This window comes from Choloepus didactylus, chromosome 2, assembly GCF_015220235.1.
Source record: "Choloepus didactylus isolate mChoDid1 chromosome 2, mChoDid1.pri, whole genome shotgun sequence".
Classification (NCBI taxonomy): Eukaryota; Metazoa; Chordata; class Mammalia; order Pilosa; family Megalonychidae; genus Choloepus; species Choloepus didactylus.
Window position 1 is genome coordinate 47,660,187 of NC_051308.1, and position 19,024 is coordinate 47,679,210.

Here is a 19,024-nt window from a genome sequence, read left to right on the forward strand (position 1 = left end):
GATTAAATCCAGTCCTCAGGAAGAAGGAACACCATCAAAGCTGCTGGTTTCTGAAATCGGTGAAGGAAAATCTGTGGTTTCCAAACTTTAGCCATTAGAAACTTACCTTCATAGTTTTACCAGATTCTTTAAATTCATTTAATTTTTTTATAGTTTCAAAAAATTGAGATATAATTCACATATCATAAAATTCACCCTTTTAAAGTCTACAATCCAGTGGTTTTAGTATTTTATAAGATTGTGCAATCGTCACCACCATCTAATTCCAGAATATTTTCATCATCCCAAAAAGAAGCCCCATACCCATTAGCAGTCAGTCCCCACTGACCCCTCCCTTCAAACCCTGGCAACCTCTAATCTACTTTCTGTCTCTGTGGATTTGCTATTCTGGACATTTCCTACAAATAACATCATACAATATGTGGTTCTTTTTGGCTGCCTTCTTTTGCTTGGCATGATGTTTTCAAGGTTCATCTTAATTCTATTCCATTGATCTTTGTGTCTTTCCTTATGCCAATACCAACCACACTATCTTGATTACTCTAATTTTGTAGTAAGTTTTGAAATCAGGAAGTGAATCCATCAACTTTGTTCTTCTCAATTTTAAAACAAAGTTTTTTACTGAGTTTATTCTAAGAGAAAATTTTATATCACTACCACAAATGGAACTAGTATCACTTGCAATAAATAGATAGTAATCATAAAATTAAATTCAATTAAAACAAGGAAATGTTATTAAATTTTAGGTAGATATTGTTGACTACAAGGGCTCCTGAGTTTGAGACCTGCTCTCTGTTAAACAGTTCTGCAGTGTTAAAGAGGTGTTAAAGATTAGTACCAAAGGTTTTTCCTCACATGTAATCAGATTAAAAGAAAATTGAAAGAAAACTTTTCTCATGAGAGTGAGTGTTATTTAATCCCATGCCTTGCATCACATCTAAAATTATCTCCTACACTGCCATTGGGGCCCATCCACACCTTGGGAAGCAATGGACTTAACTCAGTAAATGTTATATGACCCTATGGAGAGTTTGAATCTGAATATAAATAGAATTGCTTATCACCTGTTTAGTCTTTATTTTCATACCCCCCCCCCCCTTTTACTAATACCTTTGATTGTTAGTGCTATATCGTTTTAACTGAAGAGCAGTCTTCAGTCTAATTTACTTTGATGGAATATAAAACAATTCAAATAACCTAAAATTGATTATACTTTGTGAAAATTGGGTGAAGCAAATGAAGACAGCAAGAACCTCTGTTGATACGGAAGATCAGTTATAATTAACCTTCAAGTTTTGTCTGAATGTTATATCTTGAAGTAATCACAGCATGATTTTTTAAATTCACACATTAAGTAGAAGCCAACAGTGTTTCAAAGACAACTAATCACTTGTCAAAATGCCCTTTATCCTCTCATTTTAGTAATAAATGAAGTTTGAGCTGATAGTACAACTGTGTTTTTATTTGCGGATTTTTTTTAACAAGTGGTGCTTTTCTTTTAGAGGTAGATAGCAATGTATAGCTACTAAAGTCAATAAATGTTATGTCCTATGACCATAGCATTGCATGATTTTATCTTTACTGTAGGCCTTTGATGCAGCAGGACTAAGCATTGTACCAGAGAACCAAATGGAGACTTTGATGCCCAAGTGGTATCAAATGTGACCCACATAGTAGAAGCCAAATTGGAAAAAAATAAGTACAAATACAAACCCCCACAGAGGGTTTTAATTTGGGACATGAAAGCGTGCTACATGAATAAGTTCTGCCAATGAAGGTCATCTTTTAGGAGGGAATCTCACTACAAAACCAAATGTAAGTTGATGCTAGATTTCCTTCCTGATTGACACAATTTCTTATCAACTTTTCCTTGCTTAAGAGTTCATTTCTAAAGAAATTCCTACTCTTGCAAGGTATTTTAGTTTCCTTGACTGCTCAAGAAAATACCATGTAATGAGTTGGCTTACGCAATGGGAATTTGACCCATGGTTTTGAGGTTAGGAAAAGAACAAATCAAGGCATCATCAAGGCAATGCTTTATCCCTAAAGACTTTGGTGTTCTGGGGCTGCCTGTCAGAGATCCTAGGTCCTTAACTCCTTCATCACATGACAGTGCACATGGTGGCCTCTTCTGACTTCTCCCTTCTCTTCCAGGTTCCATTAATTTCAGCTTCTGGCTACTCCCTCTATGGCTTTCTTTCTATCTGAATTTCATTCTGCTCATAAAGGTCTCCAGTAATAGGATTAAGACCCATCCTTACTGAGTTGAACCACATCTTAACTGAAGTAACCTCATCAAAAGGTCCTGCTTAACAAGGGCTTCACACCCCCAGGAATGGATATAAGTTTAAGAACATGTTTTTCTAGGGTACATAGCTCCCAACCACCAAACAAGGCTCTCTGTAAGCACTTAAATAATACTCCAGAAGTCTCACCATCTAGTTCCCTATGGCCTTTGCAATATGGAAGAGACATTATTACTCAATTTATGTTGAACAGTACATTTTTATGTTCAACAGGAAAACACTCATAGTTTGAATTAGTCTGTTTCTCAAAATGGAAGACTTAGAAATCAGAAAACGGTAGTGAGGAACAGACAGCCAAGTATATTTTTTTGTTGGAGCTGTATTTGGAGCAATGTGGCATCCAGATTTTCTTCTCAGTGTCTTTAATCTGTGTGCTTATTATGGTGGCTATATGAATTAGGACTTCTTCATAACTCTCTCGAATCTGAATGAATAAAAGTTTACTTAATAATTCTGATAATCCAAAAATTGAGTGTCTGTGTTTTAGACTGAAAACAAAACAAAACAAAAGCTAACGGATGACCAGGTAAAGAATTGAGCCTGTTGGTTAGGATGTTTTCATTTCCCTAAGAACAGCACATATGAGCAAGAGGAACCTGAAATAGACATTGTAAAGAATATAAAACTTTAAGCATATAAAAACACAGTAGTGAGTCTTAAACTTAGAATTTGCATTTCTAGAATGCAGTTGATTATGAAATTTCCTCCCTGGAGTCAAGAGAATGAACCTAGCAACTTTTTTTTTTTAATTCAGTTTTATTGAGATATATTCACATACCATACACTCATCCATGGTGTACAATCAGCTGTTCACAGTACCATCTTATAGTTGTGCATTCATCACCCCAGTCTATTTTTGAACATTTTCTTTACACCACAAAGAATCAGAATCAGAACAAAAAATAAAAATAAAAAAAGAACACCCAAATCATCCCCCCCACACACTATTTTTCATTTCGTTTTTGTCCCCATTTTCTACTCATCCATCTATACACTGGATAAAGGGAGTGCGATCCACAGGGTTTTCACAATCACACTCTCACCCTTGTAAGCTACAGTGTTATACATTCATCTTCAAGAGTCAAGGCTACTGGGTTGGAGTTTGGTAGTTTCAGGTATTTACTTCTAGCTATTCCAATATATTAAAACCTAAAAATTGTTATCTATATAGTGCATAAGAATGTCCACCAGAGTGACCTCTCGACTCCATTTGGAATCTCTCAGCCACTGAAGCTTTATTTTGTTTCATTTCACATCCCCCTTTCCGTCAAGAAGATGTTCTCAATCCCACGATGCCAGGTCCAAATTCATCCCTGGGAGTCATATCCTGCGTCACCAGGGAGATTTACACCCCTGGGAGTCAGGTCCCATGTAGGGGGGAGGGCAGCAAGATCACCTGCCAAGGTGGCTTAGTTAGAGAGAGAGGGCCACATCTGAGCAACAAAGAGGCACTCATGGGGAGACTCAGGCATAATTATAAGCAGTGAACCTAGTGACTTTTAAAGTCCCTCTTATTGGTTCTATAATTACATGGTTTAATATATGTCTGAATGCTAAGTCATACGGGTTGCTCAATAAATATTTACTGATTGAGTGTTATTATACCTCATAGGAAGCCCCATAGTACTGTAAACGTCCTTTATGGCACTACCACATTCTGCCCTGTTATTTACACTTCAAGTTTTTATCTACCTGAGCAAGTTATGAGTGACTTGACTTCAAGGATCACATCTTACTCCATTTTTGTATTCCTTTCATTGGATCCTTGACTAGGTAATGATTAATAGATTCTTAGGATGAATATGAATGTTGACTAACAGAAAATTCTCTCTCTTTCTAAAGCCCAGAATATTCCATAGACTTTCTGAATTGAGACATTAGTTATGCTGCAGGAATAAGAAACCAAGTAAATTGTGTAGCAACAGTAAACTAGTCTTTGGAAACTTAGAACAGTGATTCTGTAGTTTAGTCCCCAAACCAGCAGCATCAGTATTGCTTGGCAACATGTTAAAAATGCTAAGTCTTGGAACCCATTCTAGAACTACTGAATCAGAAATTCTGGGAATAGGGCCAGCAATCTGTGTTTTTTTGTTTTTTGTTTTTTTTTAATTCAATTTTATTGCAATACAGTCGCATACATACAGCCATCCAACAATCAGTTGTTCACAGTAGTACCACATAGTTGTGCATTCATCACCATAATCAGTTTTTGAACATATTCTTTACTCCAAAAAATAAATAAATAAATAAAATTAAAATTAAAATTAAAGTAAAAAAGAACACCTAAAACATCCCATTCCTCCAAACCGCCCCCTCCCCATTATTCATTTGATTTTTGTCCCCATTTTTCTACTCATCTGTCCATATACTGGATAAAGGGAATGTGAGTCACAAGGTTTTCACAATCACACAGTCACATCATGTAAGCTACATAGTTATACAATTGTCTTCAAGAGTCAAGGCTACTGGGTTACAGTTCAACAGTTTCAGGTCTTTCCTTCTTGCTATTCCAATACACTGAAAACTACAAAGGGATATCTATATAATGCATAAGAATAATCTCCAGAATGACCTCTCAACTCCATTTGAAATCTCTCAATCACTGAAACTTTATTTTGTTTTATTTCTCTTCCCCCTTTTGGTCAAGATTTTCTCAATCTCATGATGCCAGGTCCAGGCTTATCCCCAGGAGTCATGTCCCATGTTGCCAGGTTGATTTACACCCCTGGGAGTCATGTCCCATGTATGGGGGGAAGGCAGTGATTTTACCTGCAGAGTTGGCTTAGAGAGAGAGAGAGAGGGCCACATCTGAGCAACAAAAGAGGCTTTCTGGGGGTGACTCTTAGGCACAATTATAAGTAGGCTTAGCAGCATCAAGCATCAAGTCCCAAGATTAAGGGCTCAGCCTTCTAAACTGGTAGTCCCCAATGCTTGTGACAATATCAATAATTCCCCAAGTGGGGAAGTTTAATAATTCCACATTTTTCCCCAGTCCCTCAGGGGGGCTTCAGCAACCTGTTTTAACAAATCCTCCAGAAGATTTTGATGTACACTAAAGTTTGAGAACCACTGCTTAGACCATGCCTCCCTTGTAAAGTACGGTGCTCATTGAAGTTTTCATCCTCACTCCTCAGAGCTGGCCTGAATAGTTTGGAACCAGGTCAGAGGTCAACAGCTGAGACTCTGGAGACTCTCTGGGGTTTGTTTGGTGTAGCATGGCTCACTAGAGTCCACAATTGGAAAATAACTGAGAAAGGATGGTTTTCATAAGCTCATCAACTTTAAAGTGAGTTGAGGCAAGTCTTATTTATACTGTGTGCTATCAGGAAGGCAATGGCAGAAGACTCATCTCTTTATACTACTTGTGACTACCAAAGAACTCTGGGGATGGTCACCCGAGCCCAATATTGAAACCACAAACACATCTTTTGAACTTTGTGGTACCAGTGAGTGGTAACGCAGCTGTTATCTGGTTTGTGTTGGAGAGACAAACTGCAAAAACATTTGGCATTTGGCTCTTCAGGATTAACTCTGCTGAAGGAACTTTGCCAACTATGTTGAAGACAATCCCCAAAACATAACTCCACAGTTTCCTATTTTGGAACTTGGAGTATTTTAACTCCTGGTAAAATGGTTCTGGTGTCATTATTTGATGATAATGATGCAGTAACTTCTCTGTTTTCAATACGCAAAATTATAAAATACATTTATTTTTTGATCGCAAGTTCATATCACAGGACTGTGTTCTGATCTACTTAAAATAGAATTAACTGCAGGGATAACGCAATTCCTGGTTTAGAAGAAAACGTATACCCATTCTGGTATTCCTGCCAGAACATATGTGTAAGCATGAGTGATGTATAATTCTAGTTCTGTAGTTAAGTATAAGATAGTTATGTGGTCCACAGAAATCTTATCTTGGATCTCTTTCCCTGGGCCTTTATGACTTGGGCTGCAAAGAGTATGACATCATCTTATAAAATGTAGCTATCTCTGAGACTTTTTATTTGACTTTCTATTGAAGTCCTAACTTTTCCTATCCACCTTCATTCATTTATTCATTTATTCATTCATTCAATAAATACATATTGGATACCTACTCAGTTCAAAAGGCAGAAAGGTTAGGAGCATGGTCTCTGAGGCAAGTCATCTGAGTTCAGATTTCTCTTCTACCATTATTAAAGTGGCCTTGGGCAAGTTAACCTCTCTGTGCTGCCGTTTTCTCATACGTAAAATAAAGATGATGATAATAGCTACTTCATAGGGTCATTTGATAATTAAATGAGTTCATATATGTAAAGTCTTTAGACTAGTACTTGACACATAGTGAGCACTCTATTATATTATTGTTATTACTATCATTATTACTTGGTTTGATAAAGGAAATGAAAAGACTAATATGACTGATATTGCTTTTAGAAAGCTCATATTATAGTAAGGAAGATAAGCATAATAATGAAATGCAACAAATGCCATAATAGAATGTATATATGGGGAACTTTGGGGAGAAATCATGGAAGTCTATGTAGAAGAGGTGACATTTGAGTGGTCTTGAATGTTTTGGCCAAACAATCATGGAAGAACATGCCCAACAGTGTGAAGAGAATTTATTGAAGCAGGTAGTAGTGACAGAGCAGGTGTTCTGGGGGAATATCACCTAGCTCTATGTGGGCCATGGCTAAAAGTGAATTGCTTGAGGTGACCCTGAAGAGATAGGCAGGGTCAGCTCTTAAGAATTGTACATAGAGTTGATGGTTAGATGTCATTAACTTCAACAAATTGAAGTTGAAATTGAAATTCCAGTTGAGCCATTTTCCTCCGTATATCTCCAAAACATAACTCCACAATAACAAGAACAAGAAAGATAAAAACACGCTCCTCTTTTGATGAAACCAGGAGGTATATTGCCCCAAACTGTCACCTAGAACAAGGAAAGTGCATGGAGGAAGGTTGACAAGAGAAATTAACAGATCAGAAGCAGATTAAGTCTACATGCCTGCAGATAGAGAAATGGATAAGAGAAATCCAATGTGCCTCCAAAATCTCTGGACACCTGAAGAATGGCAACAAAAGGCCAAGATGTGTTGTTGGTAAGTGCCTGGAAACAAGGGACTGTGCCCCATCCCCTTCACCCACTGTTAGTGATTGCCTCCACCAAAGGAGTTTATTTGCTGGACAAACTGAAATGAAAATGTCCTAGTGGATAAGAATGAAATTCAGACCTATAAACAGAAGGGCAAAGCGAAATTCTGTATTGCAATGATGAGACTCCCCATTCCATAGTTCTGGCAGTTTGGTTCACATGCTTTGGAGGATCTTTCTCTGGAGACACTGAACAATCCCAGAGAAAAGACAGACAGAACACACAGAAGCTAAAAGAGAAACACACAGAAGCTGAGAAAGAAAGCCCCAGATAGATAAGCCAGAAGCTGAAAGCAACAAAACTCAGGAGAGAAGGGAGAGACCAGCAGACCTACCATGTGCCTTGCCATGTGGCAGAGGAGCTGAGGAGCGCCAGCAACTGTCTTCAGAGTCCAGGTATTGTCTTGATGATGCCTTGATTTGGACATTTTCATGGCCTCAGAACTGTAAGTCTGTAAGTTAATAAATCCCCATTGTTAAAAGCCCACCCATATCTGGAATGTTACATTTCAGTAATTTTAACAAATTAAAAGTTTCACGAAAAAAAACAAAACAAAACCCACAAAACAAGTGTGGTGGTTTGGAGCTGTGTACTCCAGAAAACCATATTCTTAAACTTAATCCATTCCTGTGGGTGCAAACCCATTTTAAATAGGATCCTTTGATGAGGTTACTTCAGTTAAAGTGTAGCAAAACTCAATCAGGATGTGTCTTAATCCTATTACTGAAGGCCTTGTAGGAAAGGACACAAAGAGAGAGAAACACACAGGGAGAGCTGCCAGAAGCTGAAGTCAGCGGAACCCGGAAGAGAAGGAAGATGCAGCCACGTGCATTGCCATTTGGCAGACAAGCCAAGGACTCAAGCATCACAGCAGTCAGCCCTAGAATGCCACAGTCTACTGGGAAAAAGCATCACCTTGATGATGACTTGATTTTGTACTTCTCTCAGCCTCAAAACCATGAGCCAATAAATTCCCATTGTTTAAGCCAACCCATTGCATGATATTTGCTTTAGCAGCCAGGAATCTAAAACAACAGGCTCCACCAGACATTTGAGTAAAGCCTCCAGCATCAAAGACAGAAACCAAAAGAATGTGATTCCCATATGAACAAGAAAGAATCTTTGTTTTATTCTCTGATGTATCCCAACCACGTAGATTAGTGCCTGGCACAATGCATATTGGTTAAATTAATGAGTAAAAACAGGAGCAAACAAACAAACCAAAAAGAAAATAGGAGCTCAAAAGACACAGAATAAAACAAAACAAAACCCCAGAATAATTACTGACTTTGAAGAGATGAGAAAAGATAGTACAACATTAAAAAAAAAAGAACAGAATTCTATTAAAGAAGAATTTTTAGCAAATAAGAGTTATTGAGATTAAAAAATAAGAGTTGAAATAAAATATTCAATTAGGCAGGCAAATTTCCCCCCAAACAGATTATGATTGCAAGTTTGAAGAGAAAAGATAAGAAATAAAAGAGAATAAATCCATAAGGTCCAATATCAAACTGATATTCATTCTAGAAAGAGACAGCAGAAGAACAGAAGAGTCAAAATTATCAAAGAAATAATAGAATTATCATATGACCTGGCTATTCCACTCTTAGGTATACACAAGAGAATTGAAAACATATGTCCACATAATAACTTGTACATGAATGTTTGTAGTGGCATTATTTAAAATTGACAAGAAGTGGAAACAACCTAAATGTTCATCAACTGGTAAATGGATAAGTAAATGTGGTATATACATACAATGGAATATTACTTGGTGAAAAAAAGAGATTGAATTACTGATAGATGCCAAAACATGGATGGACCTTGAAAACACTAGGCTAAGTGAAAGAAGCCAGTCAAAAAAGACTGTAGTCACTTGAATTATTCCATTTGTATAAAATGTCCAGAATAGGCAAATCTATAGAGACAGAAAATAGATTCATGTTGCCTGGGGCTGGGGGTGATGGTGGGAGGAAATGGGGAGTGACTGCTAATGGGTACTGAGTTTCTTTGTAGGGTGATGAAATGCTGTAAAATTGATAGTGGTGGTGGTTGCATAATTCTGTGAACCATTAAATTGCATGTTTTAAATGAGTGAATTGTATTATATGGGTGTTATATCTCAATTATTAAAAAAAAAAAAAAAAGAAAGAAAAAGAAAAAGAGAGAGAAAGAAATATTTAAATTGTCCCCAGAAGTGAAGGATACCAAATCTCCAGATGGAAAAGGCCCACTGAGTATCTAGTACAAGAAATTTTTAAGAGACAAAACCCCCAAAACCCAAAATATCTACATCAAGGCATATCATTGATAAAGTTAGAACACCAGTAATAAAGAGATGTTTTTAAAAGCTTCCAGAGGAAGAAAAAGATAATAAAGGGAGGAGAATTGGAATGGCATCAAGCTACTAAATAGCAACCCTAGTATCCAGAAATTTTTGGAGCAATATTTTTGAACTTCTCAGCAAAAAATGATATGCAACCTAGAACTTTGTACCCAACCAAGCTATCATTCAAGCATAGTGGTAGCACAAAGCCATTCTCACATATGCAAAGTCTCAAAAAATTTACCTCTAAAGCGCCCTATTTGGATACTACTAGAGGATGTGCTCCACTACAAAGAGATAAATGGTAAACTAAGACAGAAAGAAGTCATGGGATCTACGAAATAGAAGCCCCAAGATAGAGAGCCACAAACTCAAGTCCACAATACACTATGTAGCAGTTCTGGATAACAGTCCTATCATATTAGGCTGGAATAAGATGTAGGACTCTGTTCTAGTTTGCTAATGCTGCCAGAATACAAAACACCAGAGATGGATTGGCTTTTATAAAAGGGGGTTTATTTGGTTACACAGTGACAGTCTTAAGGCCATAGAGTGTCCAAGGTAACACATCAACAATCGGGTACCTTCACTGGAGGATGGCCAATGGTGTCTGGAAAACCTCTGTTAGCTGGGAAGGCATGTGGCTGGCGTCTGCTCCAAAGTTCTGGTTTCAAAATGGCTTTCTCCCAGGATGTTCCTCTCTAGGCTTCAGCTCCTCAAAAATGTCACTCTTAGTTGTTCTTGGGGCATTTGTCCTCTTAGCTTCTCTGGAGTAGAAGTCTGCTTTCAAAGGCCATCTTCAAAAGGTCTCAGTGAACTGAAGCTCCTCTCTCAGTTCCAGTGCATTCTTCCAAGTGTCCCTCTTGGTTGTAGCAAGCTCTCTCCTTCTGTCTGAGCTTATATAGTGCTCTAGTAAACTAATCAGGACTCATGTTGAGTGGGTGGGCCACACCTCCATGGAAATTATCTAATCAGAGTTATCACCCACAGTTGGGTGGGGCGCATTTCCATGCAAACAACCTAATCCAAACATTCCAACTTAATCCCCACTAATATGTCTGCCCCACAAGACTGCATCAAAGAACATGGCTTTTTCAGGGGGGGACATAATATATACAAACTGGTACAGACTCCAAATGTGATATTTGCAGGAGGGGAAAATATAACTGGCAATCCTAGTGACAGTTTTAGCTATCTGGAAAGTGGTATAGAGGAGATATTTTATAGTATTATTTATTCAGAGGTTCAAAGAAACCAATCAAGGTAATTATTGAAAAAATCAGGTAATTATTCACAAAAAGCAGATGTACAAGAAAAGAAATGTAATCATAGGTAACTTGTCTCCACAGTGAATATTTATCTAGACATAGTAATGAAAACCCAGAAGATGAATTCTATAAAAAATTGGGATAGTTGTATTGGGAGGCTGGGGAGAGTGGGAATTAACATTCAGTACCATGTAGGTAGTGAACAGTGGTCACAGCACTGGGCTGGGGGCCTGGAAGCCCCCTTTAGCTGTTTGATCTGGGGAAGTAGAAGGTGTCCTGGGGGCTGGCACAGCCAGAGTGGCAGGGGGTCGGGGGACACTGAGGAGGCTTAAGGACACGGCTGTTTACCAACCAGTATAGGAGTTTGTGTTTCAGTATTTAACCAACTGCTATGGTTGTAACAGTGTGCCCATTTGAAGATCAGCCCTGAAATGGGGACATAAAAAAGAGAAATCGTCATCTACCATAATTGAAAGTCAGTGGATAATCTCTAAAATAGCTAAATCAAGAGATAACACACTATGGATATTATTCAGTAAATATAGGAAAAAAACAGCTAAGAGAGTTGAAAATGGTTAACTCTGGGAATGAGTTAGGTGGGGGAAGTAGACCAAGGAACTGCTATTTTTTTTCTTGTTAAAGGCCTTGGAAATTTGACTTTTTAATTGTGTGCATATAATACTTTGGTAAAAAATAAATGTGATCCTAAAATGATTTTAAAACAGTAACACAAATATAAGTAAATATGAGTTTTCTTCTGAGAATTAAGAAACAAATTATACCCCTGAGGCTTTAGTATAGTTTCAATTGCACTATCTCAGTATATTTCAGATAAGACTTTTAATTTCTGCCTTTGGCTGAGAGTTTTAGTTTTGGTTACTTTGTTTTTGTTTTTGTTTTTTTCCTCCTTGACCATTTGTTTTGCAAAGAGACTCTATTATCAAGCCCTTGTCTAAAAATAAAGGAAAAATGTCTTTCTAAGGAACATTGAAGGGTTCTTGGGGACTTTCTGTGAAAGGACTTGGGGAAATTAATATTATATATATTTATATTATATTAATTTATTATTATATAAAATAACATCACATACATTTTAAACCTCAGGGGTGAGGAGTCCTCCTGTAATTCACTGTATCTTGACATTGCTTACAACTTGTGGGCCCTCCACTAGCATTACTTGAATGAATGATTTTATATTGCAGATTCCTAACTTGTCAGCTCCCCTAGATGACAATTTTTTTTTTATTAAATTCAGTTTTATTGAAATACATTCACACACCATACAATCATCCATGGTATACAATCCACTGTCCACAGTATGATAACATAGTTATGCGTTCATCACCACAGTCTATCTCTGAACATTTTCCTTACATCAGAAAGAACCAGAACAAGAATAAAAAATAAAAGTGAAAAAAGAACACCCAAATCATCCCCCCATCCCACCCCATTTGTCCTTTAGTTTTTATCCCCATTTTTCTACTCATCCATACACTAGATAAAGGGGGTGTGATCCACAAGGTCTTCACAATCACACTGTAGATGACAATTTTAAGCATTAGTGACTCTCTACAGCTTGTGGCATTCATATTCATTATTTGAATGTAAGCAATTGAGCTTAGAGGATGGGCTTACTATTGCCCACCACTCCCCAACCCCCCAAATATTAAAGGAGTGAAGGCAAGTCACTGGGAGACAAGCCTGATTTGGGGCTCCCGAGTCTCCCCACTACTCAAGTCTAGTCCTCATATTCCTGAGGACATCAGAGCAGAGAATGGCATTCACTACTCTCAGATTGGCCCTCTGACACTATTAGATGTATTTGCTCTTGGCTCTATTTTCTTTAGCCGCATTCCCTTGACTCCTGGGTGACCTGGATGGCCAGATAAGAACACACCTGACTCCTCACTGTCACCTGCCCCTGCTGATTCTGGCCTCTGTGAAGGATCAGGCAGTCTGATCATCACCATAACTGGCCTCATTCAGAGAATAGCTCCAATGCCTTTGGGCTCCTACCTGTTCACGGATTTTAAGACCTCCCTTGCTGCTCCCCTGGGGCTCTGTGGACCACATCTTCTGCCTTGGTGGCGTGGGGGTTCTCCACCCATCTCTGCCCCTGGTGTCACCTTGATAGGAATGCCCTCCATACACCATATCACCAGTCCTTATGTATCTGAGACCTTACCATTTCATTCTTTTTGTTCCCTTAAAACTCTTCTGGAGGCTTAGTTCCTCCACAAAGCAGCCTAAGTTTACCCTCCCCAATCCCAAGTCCTTGCTGCCTGCGTCCCCCTAACAACCCCTGTACATCTCCCATCCTGGCCCTTTGCAGCAACAGCTGAATCCGTTGCTTTTTCCTTTGTTCCTATATTTGAGGCTCCTTTTCTTTTGAGCCCTTTTACTGCTGAGCAGTAACACTGGAAGAGTAGATAGGAAAAAGGAGCAGAGGGGAGACTCTGACCTGTGTATTTTGCATTGTTCCATTCCCTGATAAAAGAGTTGGTGGGAAAAACTGTTAAAATAAGTGCAGGTCTGAATCCTCTCTGTCCTATTCCATATGCCACATCTGCCCAACTCTGATCCTGTGAGGGCATGGAAACCAGGGAAAGACCCTGGCAGAATAACAAAACTTGGCCAACTTGTGGGCCCCCCTCTGCTCTGGCTCCCACACATCCCAGCCCCAGAACCCCATAGTCTTTCTCAACCATCCTCCAAACAATACTTTAAAATCACTATTCATAATCACTTCTTTTATTTCAAAAATATTTAATGAATCCAAATAGTGTTCTAAGGGGTGTTGTGGAAATACACACAAAAATCAAGGCACAGCCCCTGCCCACAAGCAAACTGCCATCTGTCAGGGGAGGTGGGAGACATCATTGGCAGCCAGGAGTCCAGTGGGTAGCAAAGAGGGAACCGAGGGACAGGCCCAGGAGCAGGAGGGAACCCCCACTTCTGCAGGGTTCTCAGGCTCCCAGAGGGAGGATGAGAGTGAGACTCAGGGGTTTTGAGACTTCTGTGGAATTAGCTGCTTGCAAGAAATTGTGTTGTTTTGTTTCAGAAACTGTGATGGAACACAAAGAAATTCCTGTAATTTACTGGATTTTTAAAAATTGTTTAGACAAAACCACCACATCAGATTTGATCAAGCTACATGAGGTCACAATTTATTCCTCTCTTGGTAATTCAGGATAAAAGCCCAAAGAAAGGAAGAAGTTAAGTAAAACCCCCACCTGTAAGATTACAGCAAAACAAGGTGAAAGGCATTAACAAAGAGTGTGATAGAATCCTTTAGAGCAGCAGATTTTTTTTAATTCAGTTTTATTGAGATATATTGACATACCGTATAATCATCCATGGTGTACAACCAACTGTTCACAGTACCATCAAATAGCTGTGCATTCATCACCCCAATCTATTTTTGAACATTTTCCTTACACCAGAAATAATCAGAATAAGAATAAAAAATAAAAATAAAAAAAAAGAACACCCAAATCACCACCCCCATCCCACCGTATTTTTCATATTAGGTTTTATCCCCATTTTTCTACTCATCCATCCATACACTGGATAAAGGGAGTACGATCCACAGGGTTTTCACAGTCACTCTGTTACCCTTTGTAGGCTACACTGTTATACAATCATCTTCAAGAGTCAAGGCTACTGGATTGGAGTTTGGTAGTTTCAAGTATTTACTTCTGGCTATTCCAATATATTAAAACCTAAAAAGTGTTATCTATATAGTGCATAAGAATGTCCACCAGAGTGACCTCTTGACTCCATTTGAAATCTCTCAGCCAATGAAGCTTTATTTCATTTCATTTCATATCCCCCTTTTGGTCAAGAAGATGTTCTCAATCCCACGATGTCGGGTCCAGATTCATCCCCGGGAGTCCTATCCTGCATTGCCAGGGAGATTTACACCCCTGGGAGTCAGGGCCCACGTAGGGGGGAGGGTGGCGAGATCACCCGCCAAGTTGGCTTAGTTAGAGAGAGAGGGCCACATCCGAGCAACAAAGAGGCACCCAAGGGGAGACTCTTAGGCACAATTATAAGCAGGTTAAGCCTCTCTTTGCAGCAACAAGCTTCATAGGGGCCAGCCCCAAGACAGAGGGCTCAGCACATCAAGCCATTAGTCCCCAATGTTTGTGAAAACATCAGCAACAATCCAGGTGAAGAAGTCCAACACCTCTGAATTCTCCAACATCTCTTCAGGGGGGCCCTGAATATATATTTTTATTCTCCACGCAAATTACTTTAGGATGTGTTGCTATTTCATTCTAATCTATACAGACCTACCATAGCTCACTTCCTATTCAAAGTTCCATGTAATTGTAGTGTTTGAACAAACTGACTGTGGAAGTTATATTGTTTAGAAAATATGGACCCTACACCAAATAAACATCTCTTCCCTTGGTCTCATATGGAAGTTGAAGTTTGAGTACAGTCAGTTTTGACCTTTACCCTTTGGCCCGATTTGCTCTAATCTTAACCAGATCAGCTTTATTCATATCTCTAATTGAAGTCTGGGCTCTATTTCAGCTTTTTGTTTGTTTTTTTTTAACAGTTGCTGTATACATTAATACACATATTCATATCTGCTGAGCTCTAGCTCTTGAGTTTCAGGTGTAACACAGATACCCAATGTTCCAGAGACCAATCAGGTTATACATTAAGGGATCAACATCTCGGAGTTTGGAGATAGCCATTACAATTCAGGAATAGATTTGACTGCTGTAAGAGGGAGGGACCATTACAATAATCATTTCCCTGTTAGGCTGTGCTCTAAGATTCAATTCTGAGTTTACACATTGTAGTCAGTCCATATTGGTGAGGCATTATAGTGTTTGCCTTGGTTTCTGAGGTACTTCACTCAACATGCTGTCTACAGGATCCATTCACCTTGTTGCATGTCTCTCAGCTTCAGTCCTTCTCGTAGTTGCTCAGTATTCCACTGTATGCACACACCACAGTTCACCATTCTGTTCCTCAGTCAGTGTACCCTTAGGCCACCTCCACCCATTGCAAATCATGAATACTGCCTCCATAAACACCAGTGTGCAAGTGTCTATTTATGTCTCTAGAGCAACAGATTTTTAAACAAGCAGATAAGATTCTACTTGATGCCCCAAATACTTTGCCATAATGTTTAAATTTAATCTGATCAACTTATTAGTTGAAGGTAATAGTAATAAATTACTAGTAGTCACCATGTATCGAGGGCTTACCAAGTGCCAGGAACATGCTAAGAATGTCACATGCATCGTCTCATTTAATCCTCAAAACAACCCATAAGGTAGGGCTATTCTCATCTCTACTCTAATGAGAGAGGGTGAGCCCCCTGCCACCTGCCAGTGGTCCCCAGAGGTCTGCAGACTGTAGGCGCAGAGCCAGTCTGCCTGACCCCAAGCCTTGCCTCCAGCCTCCCTTCTTGTCCAAGATCTCAGATGTCCTCACCATTAGGCCAAAGCTACCTATGGGTTCATTTTTTCAATGACATGTAGCAACATATGAGAACCACAAACATTTCTAAAGTTCTCAGGAGTTAATGAATAGCTAAGATTACCAGGTTAATAGCATCTGAGAAATTACCCAAAGTTGTTTAAAACGATGGATTATCTTTAAAGAGGTTAAATATGTACTTTTGCTGTTATTGCTTCAGAAATATAAATCATCATAGCAAATCATTTCTTCATCATAGGATGCTAACAGTTCTGCCTGTTCAGGTTTACAGTTATAAGAAATTCTGAATTGGTAAAATATGTATTAATAAGGTGTCAAAGGAACTTGAAGACAATTTGTCATGATGTTTTTTGGGGAAAAATAGAACTGTGTGCCTTCAGTGTTTATCCACTGTTTAATTCATTTAATCCACTGTTCTTTTTCTTTGGTGGTATATTTATGGTATTAACCTATTTAAAGGAAACTAACACTGCTTGAAATTGTGTCCATTATCCAAATGTATGTATATAGTGTCTCTTACAGGGCAATGTTTTGAAAACATTAAATGAATTTGTTTTCCCAGTTAAACCTGATTCCCCTCCTGACCTTTCATGTCTAGGGCTGAGTCCTGAGACTTACCTCACCAGGGAAGGGAAGGATGGGCCCCGCCTGGAACAAAGTGTGTTGGAACTGCCGTAAGTCTCAAGGAAATCTTGAAAACCATATTTTGTTTATAGAGAATTCTGAATTCCGTTAGCCCCCTATTTAACACAGCCAGAGCCAGGCCTGATGGACTGGCTGTCAGCAAAGTCTAGGAGAGAAAGGAGAAGTGGGAACCCTGACCCTTCTGCCCCGGGTGAACTGGGAAGACAAAGAGGTTGAAGCTGGTCAATGCAGAGCCTACCCTCCCCTCGCTGGGCTGTAACCTCAGAGACTAGAGAACGACTGCAGGGAGAGCAGCAAGCAGAGACTTCTGTTAGGGAGGCTGAGAGGACACAGCCTGGAAGCACTCTCTCCCCTTGCCCCTCACCCACCACGGGAGGACAGGAGGGTGAAATCAGTGGTGTGGTGTTGTTCAGCCCAGGGAGGGCCAGTGTTTAGCTCTCAACTCTCCTTTAACTCTATCGTTGCACAGAGGCATTTGGAGATCTCCCCACGCCATGTGGAGATCACAGAGGAGCTGACTGAGGGGCACCAGGACGAGTGCGGAAGCCCCCTGCTCTTGAGGGCCTCAGAGGAGCCTCTCTGTCTGAACATCAAAGGGGAGTCGCAGCCATCCTCAGGGGTAACGTGGTGCCCCTGAGAGCTGAAGTGAGCCAGGTCATCAGGGAGGGCCACAGACTTCATCATCGCATTTGAAAAGAGACCAGGTGGACTGGAGCGTTGCCACGGAAACCACCACCATTGTATTGAATGATTCTTTTCCCACCACTGATTTGAGATGCCACATTTTTCATTGATCAAATCTAATGTGTTTGGGTCTGTTTCTGTTCTGTTCTGTTCATGTGTCCATACCATATTGCTTTAATTTTTAAAGCTTTATGGTATGTTGATACAGTGTATTTTCTATTGGGACTGTTTCTCCACCCTCCCTGTTATTATTATTTTTCCAGAAAGTTCTTTGCTACTTTTGCTTATCTATTTCCCCACATGGACTCTGGCAGCAGCTTACCTAAGATACCAAAAATATCCCGCTGGTAATTATTTAGGATTGCTTTAATTTTATAGCTTATTTTAGGGAAGATGAACAGAGCTGGTTTTTTAAAAGCCGTATTGCTACCATGACTGTTTGATTTTTCAGTTTCTAAGTTTTCGGCCTATCAAAGTATCTTGAAGTCACTTTGCATTCCTCTCCTGTCTTCAGGAATGATAGTTTTTTTTTTGGCTATCAATTGCTGTATAACAAACCGTCCCAGAAATAGTGGCTTAGTAACAATAACCAAATGGTTATTTGCTCACAATCCTGCAATCTGAACTGGGCACAGCTGGATGGTCTCCTGCTGATCTTGCTTCTGGTCACTCATGTGGCTGCATTCAATGGGCTTGGCTGGAGGCAGGTTCAACTGGACTGTTTCCCTGTAGTCTTGGGGCCTCTCCCTCTCCAAATGGCCCCTCCACATGGTTTCTCCAGCAGAGTAGCTGGACTTTTGACATGGCAGCTCAGGGTTCCCAAAACGGCAAAAGCAGAAAATTCCTTCCTGGGTTTAGGCTTGCAACTGGCACAAGCATCACTTCTGCAACATTCTGTTAATTAAAGCAGGTCACAGGCCAGCCCAGATTCAAGAGGGGTGGGAGTCAGGGGAGAATTACACAAGGACGTGAGTGCTAAGAAACATGGTTTGTTGTGGGCTGCCAAATTGGTGGTCTACCACAATATCTTAAAAACTTCCAGTGGTCACTACTTCCCCAGTGTGTAGCACAGGACATGGCTCATAGTAGGTGCTCAGTGAACATATGTTGAATGAATACACTGAAGCATCTGGCCAATGCTGCCCATATAAACAGCACAACTGGGAATGTGGAAGTTCAGGTTCTAAAG

The 19,024-nt window shown here is 39.6% G+C and overlaps 1 protein-coding gene across 1 annotated transcript in view; it reads left to right on the forward strand.

Moving 5' to 3' along the window:
- The window catches only part of NSL1 (NSL1 component of MIS12 kinetochore complex), a 51,810-nt gene extending 33,001 nt beyond the window's left edge, over nt 1-18,809 (forward strand). The window contains exons 5-6 of the mRNA XM_037824280.1: nt 17,105-17,180; nt 17,621-18,809. Coding sequence (XP_037680208.1) covers nt 17,105-17,180; nt 17,621-17,669 — 125 coding nt within the window. The 3' untranslated portion in view covers nt 17,670-18,809. The remainder of the gene's footprint in view (nt 1-17,104; nt 17,181-17,620) is intronic.
- The last annotated feature ends 215 nt before the right edge of the window (nt 18,810-19,024 follow it).